At 38.3% G+C, this 14,439-nt stretch overlaps 1 protein-coding gene across 1 annotated transcript in view; it reads left to right on the top strand.

Annotated features, from left to right (window-relative positions):
- Positions 1–13,970, top strand: part of FREM2 (FRAS1 related extracellular matrix 2) — a 128,337-nt gene extending 114,367 nt beyond the window's left edge. The window contains exons 18-24 of the mRNA XM_042839144.1: positions 1,854–1,958; positions 3,086–3,213; positions 3,308–3,442; positions 7,347–7,473; positions 8,063–8,250; positions 8,408–8,554; positions 10,149–13,970. Of these exons, the coding sequence (XP_042695078.1) occupies positions 1,854–1,958; positions 3,086–3,213; positions 3,308–3,442; positions 7,347–7,473; positions 8,063–8,250; positions 8,408–8,554; positions 10,149–10,661 (1,343 nt within the window). The 3' untranslated portion in view covers positions 10,662–13,970. The remainder of the gene's footprint in view (positions 1–1,853; positions 1,959–3,085; positions 3,214–3,307; positions 3,443–7,346; positions 7,474–8,062; positions 8,251–8,407; positions 8,555–10,148) is intronic.
- The last annotated feature ends 469 nt before the right edge of the window (positions 13,971–14,439 follow it).

The raw sequence follows: 14,439 nt of genomic DNA, 5'->3' as shown, positions 1-14,439 counted from the left end.
GCTGTCATCTGTTAGACTACTGAATTGTAAAAGTAAAGCGTTATTTAAATGTGATACATACTGCCGATAAATATTTGTGACTGCAATTAGTCAGCAGGTCAGACTTTATCATTAGATATTCTGTCTCTGCAAAAAGTGAATTTATTTTAAAAAACATGCAGATATCTGCAAAAGATTAAAATGCATAGTTGTGCATATGTACTGCTTTGTTCTTCATGTGCAGATTTACTTAGCAGCGCCCAGAATTAAGCTTCAGGTGTTCATTATGTGTCCCAACCTAAGGTAGGATACAGGCACCAGCTATAATTACATATGTGCACTCACACAATGTCAGCAATCCAGTGTGAAGCTGAAGCTATTCTTTTTTTTTTTTTTTTGCAAACCCTATGTCTAAATTGCACATGTCATTGCTATGCAAATTTCTGTCCTCATAGTAAGAGGAAGCAATGAGGAATGGCAAGGGCAATCTGCAGTGCATGAAGAATGAAGCACATGCCAGGCACTGCCTAAAGAACAAGCCACATGCCACAAATCATGTGATGTATTTGTCACCACTTAAAAGCCAGATCTAATCCTTAGTTTTAGCAACTATGTGATGTGTCTGTGCCACCACTTTCATGCCTTTGGTGCTTTAAATTTTTATTTGTATGTCTAAAAAGCTGATGTTCAGGGCTATGGAGGTAATGAACATTGGCAGCTCCCTTTGAACACAGAAGCATAGAACATAATGAACACAGGAGTAGTGGAGGGCAGACACCCAATGGATTCCAGTCTGATTTGGGCAGCTACTGAGAGTTATTGCTTCTCACTATGTGTTTTTCTGGGCAGGAAGGAGTTAACTACTTCTCACTTTATTTCTATACCTCTGGATGCATTTATTTCCTCTACAGAAATTCTGTGTAAAGCCACAATTCATGTATACATACAGGTATACATTTATATATATTTCTAATGTATAAATTAATGTATTTGGTACAAGTGATTTTGTGCATATTTTGTGATATGTGTTCATGTTGGTGAACATGTTAGGTTTCTGGCACATTATGTTAGGTTTCTGGCCTGTTTTCTTCTTGCCACTAGCAAACAGGAGGGTGTTACACCATTGGCTCTTGATAAGTGAGCACTGTAGAAATGCCCGAACTCTGAAGCTTTGCAGAATACTGGAGTAAAGGGGATTTGAATTCAAGCAACAGAAATAAACCACTTCTGACATATAAACAAGACCTTGTAACCTGAGATTAGGGAACATTACGCTCATGTTTTGGGTTGAATTCATTCCAGAAATCTCCAGCAATGCAAACCCTGTCAGAACAAGTTTCACAGATTCATCTGTCCACCAGTACCACGGAAGACACAACTGCTGCTGCCACAGTGGCAGTGCGTGCTGCCTTGGCACAATGGACAGAGAGGCCCTGATAAAGAGGACACAGCTTTTATTGGCAGAAGTCAGTTTGAATACCTGGTGAAACCAAAAGTATTCTTCCTTCTCCAGAACCCACTGGCCCTGACTACGTTGTTCCTGAATACAGATGCTGCCTATGCTGTGAATTTTTCTCAGTCTACTAGAACCTCTGTGTGGGCATAACAACATATGTAAGACTATGAATTTGCAGGGAATTAAGAATTTCTCTATGTATTTTGGAAAACATTGTGAAACTCTAGCTCTAGTCCCACTATGTAAATTCATGTTTAAAAAGACTCTTAAATGAGCCTAAAAGATACCATCAGGCCCCTTCCCAAACAGCTGATGAGGCAAGAGAGAATAAAAAGAGTGGAGCTGCTGTTGTATAGAAGTGTGATTTGTTTGTCATCTGCAATTGGAATGGTATTTATGGATTGGCTTCTGCTGGCAGGTTCTCTGTACCCAACCAGCATGCGTATTAGTGAAGAGGGACGCCTGGTTGTCAACTTCAAGACTGAAGCACGGTTTCACGGTCTGTTTGTCATGTCCCACCTTGGTAAGCTTAATCTGCAGTTTAGCAGTACTGTAAAAATACAGACACACCTCCCAAATTTCATATTTTTCATTCTTAATCTTGCTGCTGACATCTGGTGTTTTTATGTCCTCTGTCTCTCCAGATAATGATTTGTTCTGTTTGGGTTTTTTTGCTTGTCACTGATGACTATATTCAGAATTTCAAACTTAGTGAAATAGTTCCACTTGATGGAAAGGCTGATTAGTGAAAGGTGAAGATCTAGGCCAATCTGTCCACTGGAGATCCATAAAAACATATTTTTGATCCAAAAGCTAAGATGTACAACCTACCTCTATTTAGAGACTAAGAATTAAAATTTCTTTTCTAATTTGCAGCCTGTCAATTTAGACCTTTTTCAAAGAGTAAAAAAAGCTTTAGTAGGAATTTTGTATCTCTCTGTTAATAAAACATTCTCACTGCCATTCAATTAAGTCATTACTGAGGACCTGATCCTGCAATTTAATCTGTTTAAACCCTTCTCCCTTTGTTCAGAATAATCACAGGTAGAAGTCTCTTTTTACAGATGTAAGTCTGAGCATGAATGTTGGCTATGGAAAAGATTATCCAAGTAAATTAAATCTGTTGAACAATAATGGAAGGGGGGAAAAAAAAGCATTTTAAGAAATCTGTTTTAGTTTTAGTTAGTTTTTTTAACCTGTAACACTCCTTCATAGTGATTCTGCTTTTTCTCAACTGTCTTCTAGAGTTTAAGGTTCTATGTATTGGATAGAACTGAAAGAGTTACTCTGCTAAGATAAATTATTTTTTGTTCCCTGGGCTGACATTCCAAGTTAAAAACAGGAGGGATTATAGATCTTTGCCATTCCACTCTCACTGTTTTGCCTTTCAGTTAGATTTAATCTTTATACAATTCTGGTTGCGTAGCCCAAAAACAACTGCTTAACTGACATTTGAACAAGAGTCAAGGGGGCCCAGCTATGTTGACTGTAATTCATTTTGTAAGTTTCAGCTAATAAAGCCCATTGCCCTGTAAAAGCATTAACATCACCATGGCATTATGGTTTTTAAATTATTGGGAATGTTTGTCAGGCTGAGAGTCTGCACTGAAACACTGAAGGTGACAAATCTGTCTATTGGCAAATTTCTAGCTTCATCTCTAACTTCCATGGTTGTGTCAGCTGATCACCCGAGCCTGACATTCAGCCTCAGCCTCATCCGAAGCGAGCCCACGTACAACCAACCAGTACAGCAGTGGAGCTTTGTTTCAGATTTTGCGGTAAAACCTCAGCCTTTGCTTTTTTCCCTTACCTCAACTTGTCAGTTAGGATGTTGGTGTTAACACTCTTCTCTCTCAATGTCTCTCCACAAAGGTTCGAGACTATTCTGGGACCTATACGGTAAAGCTGATAGCTTGTACCACTGCTGCACACCAGGAGTACAGCCTGCCGGTGATCTGCAATCCTAGAGAGCCGATCACATTTGATCTGGATATTCGATTCCAGCAGGTAGCACCCCAGTGATGTTTTCTTCGTATTTGCTTTTCATTTTAATTTTCAAATCACCTTTGGTAATCTTGTAATTATAGTACCAGAAATTTAATTTACTTGCTCACAACAAACCAGTTCCAAAACTGCAATGACAGAACATGCTGTCTTCTGCTGTTTAGTTTTATGCAATGTGGAAAGATCAATGTAGGAGCACAAGTGATTTTTTTGTCCTTGACGCATGGACAATATTTGTTGATTTTTCTATGATAGTCAGAAGGATGTTCATTCACATTGATTTGTGTGATGGTTACTATGTCTGGTATTGAATGTGGGACCTTCAGAGGAAGATTGATCCAGTCCTAAGGCAGGACTTCCTCCACTTGCTGTGGAGGAAGTGTACATAAGCAACACTGTTAAAACACTCAGCTTTAAGACTTATTTGTGATATTAAGTGACAAGAATCCCAGCCATATGGATCACTAATTGTAAGGGCTAGCATGATCTTGGGAATAGTAAGGATGAAGTTTTATTACTCCTGTTATTTGGAGCCAATACAACCAAGACTGGAACAATGTGGCTGGGGTTTCATGCTCGTTAGTATAAATGTATGCTATTAGATCATCTTACAGTGTAAATACAGTGTGAATCAGCCAGAGATGCACAGTTTCCTGTTGAATTAGCCAGAGTATGCAAAAGAATGTATGCAGCCTTTATGCTTTCATTTGGTGTTATGCCAGCTATGGGAGAACAGATGATTCCTGATACGGCATTAAGCTCTGGTGAAACAGGGAGATAATACATGATCTGACACAAAACCTGCCTTCTCAGAATTAACCCAGCAAAACATTTTGGAAAAAATGAGTGGCTGGAGTTGGGAGGGGCAAATTTTTACTAGTTCAGCACTCTGGCTTTCATCTGGCATTTCTAATCTGCTTCTAGGAACTCTAAAGCTATTCACAACAGTGCTGAACCACAGCTTGTGTCCAGTCCTCACGCAAACAAGAAAGATGCTGATGATTTGAAGGAAATTCGAAAGAGCAACAAAATTGTTGCAAAATTGGCAAAGTAGCCTAGGGATATTCTTTTTATCTCACCTGGAAGAAGCCTAAGGAGCAAATTTCTCAAGTTGTGAGAATGATTTTGTGAAAATAAAATGGCTGCTATAGGGTTCCTTGTATCAGACAACGCTTTAATAGTGTGGCATATGCAAGTTTCAGGTACACATATTAAAATTAGGGATAAGATACACAACTGTAATTCTGTCATAATTGCTAAGTACTATTGCTGCTTAGTCCCCATCACCAGCAATTTTCAAATCAAGACCAACTTATTGTTTTGAGATAGTCACAGTGAAAGGAATTCAGGAAATGTTGTGGTCCATTATTGTTTCCTTTGATCATAGATGGAAAGAATATGTGGTCTTAAAGTGGGTTCCAATAAGACTTTTAGGCATTCTGCAAAAATGAATGAACATTAGTATCCACATTTTAGCAATAAGAAACAGGAAACAGAGAAGTAAGCATGAAAACTCATGCTGCGATGCTAGTTCTTAGACTAAGAACATCCTGATACCTTGCACAGACCCACTGAAGTCAGTGAGTGCCAGTCTCAAAACTGGATCAAAATGGTTTTGACTGCAAATCAAATTATGAAATAGAACCACACAAATTGTTTCTCTCAGTTCTCATTCTAGTGTCCCAGCTGCTCTACTGAATTATCTTCTTGGTATTTTTGGTATGAGACTTTTTATATTCTTGTAATCATTGTTTTGTTTGGATTTCCTTCACTAATGTTTTCATTGTTTAGGAGCGAGGGGCCATTTTAGGGTGCAAAAATCAAGTAGAAAAGATATTTTTGTGTTCTCTCTTTGAAGATTTCACTTCAGTATTTCCGTCTTTACCATGTTTCTACCCATTTTGTTGTTATTCCTTCTGTGGCCCTAGAAGAGGGGAGCAGGTAGCCTGTAACATTACTGAGCATTGTATTACCACTACTTCATTCTGGGATGCCCTGTACATGACAGCATCCAAACTGCAATCTCTGTTGTATTACAATCTCTTCAGCATCTCCTTTCTTTAAATGCACATAACTAATTCTTGACAGAACTACTCCCATAGTACTTGCTGCCCTCAGATGAACCTGCCTCAGGAGTCATGTGCTTCTTTTGAGGTACCATGTATCTCGTGGGTTTTTGTCCCATGGACATGGATATGTGTATATATGTATATATATGTGTGTGTATATATGTATATATATATGTATATATATAAAATGTATATATATAGTTCCAAACCATCCATATGCAAAGTTCATGAGTATGACAAATAGGCAGAGTAAACTGGCTGTACATTTTTTCACTCAGCAGATCCTCACAGATTATGTTTTTAAGTGCTCTTTTGTTTAAAATGCTTTAGCAGGACAATGGAAGTAATTACATTTAAATTACTGTCATAAAATTCAGCTATAAGTCAGCCACTGGCAGCACTGAATCTTGCATGTAAAACTGAAACAAAAATAGTCACAGAATGAATAAGAGATGTATTCGCAGCTATACGCGTAGTATTGATCCAGACCATTGCTCTTACCATTGGTTGTAAATGGTGTGCCTGAAGTCAGTGCCTTCAGTTTAACACAAGCCTTTCGTTTCCAGTTCAGTAGAGATTTACTCTGCCAAGGAAGAGCTTGATGAGGCCATGCTTCATTCTCTTTCAGATCCACAGCTGAAAACCAGTTGACTCCGATAGGTATTTGAAGCTGTGGGATCACAACCCAGTAGCTTGAATCCAGGCATTTGGAAGGAAGCATTCCAAAGAGATTGGAAATGATTTTTTAATTATTATAATTTCTGTGAAAAGGTTATGGGGATAAGACTCCTCTGTATGAAGTTTATAAAAATGTTTTAGCTGTTCATTCTTTTTGCTAAATCCTGTTGCTCTGGCAGTTTTGGGAGCCTACTGTGAAAAAAGGGATTTGAAGAAGAAAAAGCCTGCATATATTGTGGCAGCAGTTTCTGTTTATGTTGTTATATCTCATTCCATCAGCACCCTGTCTGTAGGCCAGCAAGAATGTTTTCATTTGTGTCTTCTTTCCTTCTTTTTCATATACATATATGCATTGACAAAGGCATTTTTCTTATTTGTTTAGTGGCCTCTTGTACTTTTTTTTTTCCTTTTTTCTTTCTTTCTTTTCTTTTTTTTTTTTTTTTTTTTTTGAATGCATGAAACGCATCTTTTTGAGGTCTGGGTTCTCCTCAGTCCTTTTTGCTGCATTCTTTCATTTTTCTTATGGCCAATATAGGGGTTGCCTTCTAACTTATGCTTATGAAGTACATGGCCCAGTGAGAAGCTGCTTCTAATAATATTGTTTTATTGTACTTTTATTATGTAATCGAGGAAAAATCATAGATAACAATATGGAACATATGAAGATAAATATTAGCATAAAAGATGCTCAGATGCTTTGGTGCCTTTTCAGATATATGATCTGAGATACATACACAGATATCCTGCATCACTGAATCTTGCAAATGGATATCAGAGAATCAGACCCAGAATCAGGGACTTCAGTGTAAGGTTAAAAATGGGATAGAGAAAACAGGCTGAGTCAAAAAGAAAGAAGATACTGTGGAAAATATTTTCTTCACCTTACCACACATACAAGTTGCCCTGGGCACCTTCTTGTCTGGGATTTGAAAAATGTGGTGGGATAAAACTAGCCCAGAATCTCATCAATCACAGAAGTAGATAAGCCAAAGGCTATACACGTGTAAAATGTGCAGCAATGTATTTCTAGTGCAAATAAATAGTTATAGTTAGGCTGTGTTATAGCATGTAAATATGAACTGATGAATAGCATATATGGGAGAAGATCAATGTTTTGAAAGTGATTAAAGAATGCTTTTTGAAGCACTGTTGTGTTTTAGGTTAGTGACCCAGTGGCTGCTGAGTTCAGCTTGAACACCCAGATGTTCCTTCTCTCCAAAAAGACGCTCTGGCTGTCAGATGGATCAATGGGCTTTGGACAAGAAAGTGATGTTGCTTTCTCAGAAGGTAAAATTGTGCACTGATCACAGACCTTTAATATGTGTGTCACTCTTTCAGGATTCTGTTTCAGGAATAAGAATTTAGCTGTGTCTAGCTGCATTCTTTTGCATTTGCCTTTCCTACTGGCACTTTATACGAGAGCTGTTGGTCCATCTACGCAGAAACTATTACATCTGAATTTGACATTAGTGGTGCCATTTCTCAAATGCTGTGCACTTCATGAACACTTTTTGAGTGAAGACCTGAATATAGTCCATAATTTAAAGCAGCTTCTGAACTGGTTCTAATTATAGCAACTGCAAATGGCTTCCTAGTGCTATTACACAGCCCAGAGCGTGTAGAAGAGTGTGCAGTTTGATCACAACCTTTGGCAACATCCTCTGGTGAAAGCTGAGTGGCAAGGTGTCTCAAGTAAATTCTTGATGTAGTTGTAGGCAGACTGAGAGTCTTCAGCTCGGACATTTGAGATGAGCAGAAACTGCAGTCACGTTACACTGCACCAAGCTTCTTAACTAGGCTTATTTGTTTAGCTTCAGTATTGTTAACAGTTAACTGTTCCAGTGTAACAGGATGTTCACTGTGTGCACTCTTACAGGTGATGTCATTTATGGTCGAGTGATGGTGGATCCAGTGCAAAATCTGGGTGATTCCTTCTATTGTAGCATTGAGAAGGTTTTCCTGTGTACAGGAGCTGATGGATATGTACCCAAGTATAATCCATCCAACACTGAATATGGGTGTCTTGCTGATTCTCCATCCCTTCTGTACAGATTCAAGATTGTGGTAAGATTTCTAGATCTGGAAGAATACACATTTATTGTGATAATTTTTTCTACTTCTTCTTTTATCTGAAACCAACCTGGGAATAACAGATCTATATTTTACAAACATGCTTTTTTTTTTTTTTTTTTTTTTTTTTTTTACCTCTGTGATCTTGTAGGATAAAGCTCAACCAGAAACACAAGCCACAAGCTTTGGAGATGTGCTTTTTAATGCAAAACTTGCAATAGATGATCCAGAAGCAATTTCTTTAGTTAAACAACCAGGCTCTGATGGATTTAAAGTAGACTCAACTCCTCTGTTTCAGGTATGATTTCTATAGCTTAGTACCAAGACACTGAACCAAGCAGAAACATTTGTACAAGAAATGCTTTTAAGTATAAGTAACATTGAAACCAACTAAAAGATTTATTGTTATTTCAATTCAGTTAAATAGAGTTACAAATGCTTACAAATTTCAAGATGTAAAATACTGTAGCGATTGGACAGATCAAAATGATGGGAAAAGGTGTTTCACCAGAGGTGTAATGGCGGAAGAATCAGCACAGTAGAAAGGTGCTATAAGGAAAGGGAAGAAGATTGCTTACCCATATCAGAAGATTCCAGGTTTGCAGAGGAAAGCTCAACCAGGGAGGGATCTCCAGAAAGAGATCCTTCTCTAGTGGCAGTCAGCTCTTAAATGGGGTCTAAAGAGGTGCAGCCAGACTTTACCCCTCTAGTTGTACAGGTGAATTGCCTTCAGCTGTGCTCCCAGGTCTGACCTGGTTCTTTCCCAGGAGATCAATCAGTGGTTCAGGCCGTGACTCAATAGTTCCCATAAACAAACTCAAAAGTACAAATTAGGAAAAGTACTAAGGAGTCATTAATCCTACTCCTGTCCATTCAGTGATATGTCTCACTATAAACAATGGAGTATTTAAGAGAACAGCCTATTTAATACAAAAATGGTTTCATAACCTGACCCCACTGACCTGATATCTTTGTTTTGTTTTAAAGAATCCTTTCCCAATAATGCAGTATTTTTTTGCTCTCATTCTGTCAAAAGAATGAGAATGTGAAGAAACATTATGTCCTGACAAAGATGTGGAAAAACAAGTATAAGATAGAAAATGTGTTCAGCATTTTGCATGACAACAGAATCTGGGGCCAACTACGTAAAGTAGAAACCAGTAGCCTTAAAAAAAAAAGAAAAAAATAGGAGAGATTCAGATCATCCTATTGGATCTTGCCAAATTTGTTATGTATCCAGAAAATAGACAGACTTGAGGAAGATGTTGTTATCTTCTGCAGACTGCAGGGAATCGCAGAGTCACAGAATGAATGAGGTTGTCAGGGACTTCTGGAAATGTTCTATTCCGACCCCTCTGTTCAAAGCAGAGTCACCCAGAACAGGTTGCCCAGGTCTTGTTCAGCTGGATTTTGAATGACTCCAAGAACGGAGATTCTACAGGCTCTCTGTTTAACCACCATGAGATGGCAAATTGCTTTCTTATGTTCAGATGGAAACAGGAGCCGCAGCTAAGGTCCAGAAGGCTTGGAGGTTAGGTCTGGAAAGCCCCTTCTCTGTAGCCTGTCCATGGCCGAGGTTCTTTGCACAAGACCTGGACAGCCATTGGTATTAATGGTACAAAGTTAAATGACAAGGCTGTCTTTCTTCATCTGCACCTGTTAGTTATAGAGTGTGGCTATGGAGAGGGGTTAACACTGTTCTTAAAATTTTGACAGAAAATGTGACTTACCTGGGACTGATTGACACATTGTGTGTTTTATCTGTTCCTGATTTTGAAATTTGAAAGTACTGTCCAGACAGTCATTACAAAGTGGTAACTGATTTTGTCTGTTTATAGCTCTGTCCAGATTGTGCGTGTATGTTTAAAAGCAAAAAAATTGTGTCTCTCTAGGTGTCTTTGGGCAGGGAGTGGTATGTCCATACAATCTACACTGTGCGATCAAAGGAGAACGCTAACCGCGGAATTGGCAAAAGAAGCGTGGAGCAGCAGTACCACTCACTTTTTAGTGGAGGTAGCACAGTAGCATCCACACAGAGACGCCGTAAGAGAGGAGTTGTGGGAGCCCCAGAGCTTGCAAAAGACATTGGAGTAGAAAACAACCGAGGGACGAACATACAGCACATAGCACTGGATCGCACCAGCAAGAAACAGGTCCCTCAAAGGGAGGTTGTGGTCAGTGGTGTTCTCCCCAGAGAACTGAACAGCCAGAGCTCAGGGGTCAGCGTAGTCACAATCATTGGTGGAGCTGCTGCCATTTTCCTTGCCATCTGCTTAATTGCAATCATTATTTTGCTGCTAAAGCGGAGACAAAATTCTGAGAAGAAGGAAGCTTCAAAGAAGTCAGGCAGCAATGAACCAATGATGCTGCCCGATAACTACACCAGCGATAGCTCTGAGGTTTGATTTGAAGAACACAGAATTCAACCCAGTGTCTCCAGGGTGCCTCAAAACAAAATTGAACTGCACTTATGTAGCAGCAGATCACGGTGACTCGTGAAGAGTAAAAAGTTCATGTGCATCTAGATTTACTTGAAATTTTTTATCCTGAACTTTTGCTGCCTTTGTCAACAATAGCAAAATCCATGCTGAATCTCCCACTTTGCACTAAAGGTTATCGTGATGTCCCTATATCATGCACTAATCTTTAGCAGGAGTTCAAGGAACTGCATTGTAAGGGAGAACATTTTATCTTTTTGTATTTGCTGACATTTCAAAGAAGTAGTAGAAACTATCCAAAGGTGCTATAGATCCTGTCTGTAATAAGAGAGGAAATCCATTTATTTAGAAATACTGAATACTTGAGAGGTGGAATGCTTACACTCTTCAGTTAAATTTGGTACTGTTTCTCACAAAGAACTCAGTGTCTGCAGTTAGGCTGAAAGGTGATAAAATACCTTAGGCATGAGTCCTCCCTCCTGTAAGACTTTGACTTCATTTAAGCTATACCAGTGATTAGGTTTTTTTTTTTTCCTTATGTTTAACTGAACTTTTTCAAAAGGCAGCTAGATTAGACGGCGTAACATTATAATCAGTTGCATGTCACAAAAGGCAATACGTATTCTTTTCTGCAAATTCTTATTCAGCTATTTAATCAGATTTTTTTTTCCTTATTTATGTTGATATAAAGCCAAAGAATTCAACAAATCGTGAAGGAATTTTGTTTTTGACAGGAACTGGACGCATATCTTCCTAAGTTTATAACAAATCATGGATGTGTTGTAACGCAAGTTGTATTTCTTAGTGCATGTCCACTGCTGGGAAATGCAAGCATTAGTATTTCAGTACTTAGCATTAGATTCAAAATGCAGAGGACAAAGTTCTGCCTGAACTGAGCCTAGGAATCATGATATTGAATCCAGCATGCGATTGTCAGTTGCCATGTCAAGTGGCAACAAAGTGAAGAAAAAAATATAACATGATTGAATTAAGTAGTATTTATTAGCTTACCATTATAGCATATCTTGACAAACATGCTAGATCATTGCTGGGCTACTTTTTGTTTTTAACAAATGTCTACTTCTGAAAGAGAGATTCTGATTTTCTCTCGGTCTTCCCAATGTAGACAGTCTGGCAGCATTAATGTCTCACTGAAGTTTGGATCAGCAGTGTCCCATGCCATTTGTTTTATGCAGACAGGACCTGTTCTGCCCTAAAGATATCCTGCCAAATGCTTGGCCTTGGGTGCCATATAATCCTGAAGATTATCCAATTTGTCACACTAGCATTTGATATGAATAAATCTTTTCAAGTCAGTGGAGTTCCACTATATAAACTAAATAAAATCTGAAGTAGGCTGTTGAGATTGGTGCTGAAAAACCTGTTCCCTTCCACAGCCTTTGGTAGTGGGTACTGGCAACCCCTCAAACTATCCTCAAGCTGCAAACAATCTGGCATTTGACATTCTGGAGACCATGCTGCAAAGATCTGAGTTAGCAGGATCCAGTCTGAAAGCAGCCTGGCTTCTATCACAGAGTGCTGCCTCTTAACTAAAATATACCCAAGAGGCTTTGTGTCCTATGTGTGGCTGGCTGTAAACACAGGGAAACTCAACTTAGTGATTCTGCACAATCGTCCATAAGGCTGAGAAATGTTGAGGTCTGCTCTCCTGGGCACGTCTGTGCCCAGGATTTGTGGTACAGTGTGAATGTGCCCACAGAGGGACTCACGCTAATATCTGCGGATTTATTTTGTTGTGACTTCACTCATTTCGTAAGGCTTCGTCAGTTTTTCACCAACGAATCAGGTCAGAATCTGTACCGTCTTTTCCTGGGTTTTCTGAAGACTGTTGTTCAGGCTGCTTAATTGAAAGATGTTTTCAGCAACCTGAGGGTCAAGCTCCATTATTAAAGTCACGCAGTCATCTTTTATTTTAATTAATTTGAGTTCTTGCCTGAAATAATTATCCACAAGACTATCCACAAGACGAGCCCAGTGCATTAGACCTTTCCCCTGGTCACCTGACATTAATTTACTCTTGTAATGAAGTTCCCAGTTTTGTGATCCATGTATTATGTGTGCAAGATTGATCAAAGACTTAAGCCACAGATGTGTTTTATGTTTAAAGTTCAGAACTACATTACAATCGTAATCTAGGATCAGTTTTGCCCTTGTGCCCGTACATGAAATAAGTGATTATGAGAAAGGCAGAATTTGTCTCCTAGAACCTGCATATTCAGGCAGTGATTCTACAGTAAAATGGGACACATGTAAATAATGGAACATTTTAATATTTATAAAATGCCTGTTTTGTGTAAGCAGAGAAGATCTTTTAAAATATATATATAATAAATACAGAATGTAGGTGTTTATCAGTAGAGCAGTTTTTCTGCTTTCGAATTTTAACAGACTGAAATATCGTTAAAGTTGTTTGCAGGCAAAATCTTTTTTTTTTAATAATTATTATTTCTTTTTATGAAATCATATCAAAAACCGCGTGTTCTACAAGCCAAATATTGAGTCTGGTAGATTTGATCACTGCTTTGAATAATGTCTGATTACAGCTCTGTAAAAGGTTCCGAATGATGGGGATTATCAGACAAATTTTTTTTTCTAAAAAATACATTCAAAAAACCTGCTGATAACAAAATAAAACACAGAGCAAACACTGAGGAGCTGGACAAGAATTAGCAAGATTCATTAATCAGGTATCAAAGTCCTCTGCCTGGGAAAAAAATCCCAGTGTTCCCAGTAAGACCTGCCAGGTGTGTCCCGTTCCTAAGAAATTGAATTTCTTACAATTCAGTGAACTATAAATAAACTGTAGCAGCATGCTTTGTTATTATGGCTTCAAGGTTTTGAATTTCAGCAAGATGTTTTGGAGGCTTATTAACATTTTTCCTTCTACTTAACAAGTGACCTTGTTTATACTAACCTGAATAAGTGCCTCATCCCCAGTTATATGCACAAGTATATTAATATTTATCTATCCATGCAATAAACTGAATATTTTATATATATATTTAATCTATTTCCAGATTATGTATTCAATCTTCTTTTCCCTGAAGATACGTATTCCGCTGTCAGTAATGCCATTTGTTAAGCCCTTTATGCAGTAACTGCTGTGTTTAAATTTGTTATCAAGCTGTCAGAAATCTTTCCATGCATATTTATTTGGAGCAATTTCTTATGTATGTCTGTGGCTGTGATATTTGGCATTTTTTATCAGGAAAAAAATAAAAATAAAACTACTTCTGTTTTGTTACTAATCTAAAATCTGTGTATAACTGTCACACAGTGGAGAGTGGTCAGTAATGCATTGTTATGAAAAAAGAATTTGTTACAGAAACTGAAGGTCGTAAGCTTACTGCTGCATTTGCAGTAAGTCTTCCTGCTTCCTTCCCGAAGTGATTGCCTTTTGGTCACAAAGCGTTCAGCAGAAAGGCTGCTTTGTAATCATTGGAGTTGTGCTCGTGACTCACAGGGGGATTTCTTCTTTCAGCTGCAGAACATCAGAAACATCCAGATCTGTAGATATCAGCAGTGGGTTTGCAAGTCCTTTGTAGGCTTGGTTGAGCTTCTCCATATCTGTCCCCTATACTACTTAAACTTGCTCAGGTGGATTGTACTCTTACATCTTATACTGAGCTGAATCCTCCAGCGTAACATCTATGAGATCTTTGTAGTGATTTCTACTGCTGCAAATCACATTGGAAATATTTCTGTCCTACTACAGTATAATCTT

Source organism: Centrocercus urophasianus, unplaced genomic scaffold (assembly GCF_019232065.1).
Source record: "Centrocercus urophasianus isolate 14NV4802_14NV808 unplaced genomic scaffold, USGS_Curo_1.0 seq_9, whole genome shotgun sequence".
Taxonomy (NCBI): Eukaryota; Metazoa; Chordata; class Aves; order Galliformes; family Phasianidae; genus Centrocercus; species Centrocercus urophasianus.
Note: the sequence above shows the minus strand (reverse complement) of the source record. Positions and strands in the feature narration are given on the sequence as shown.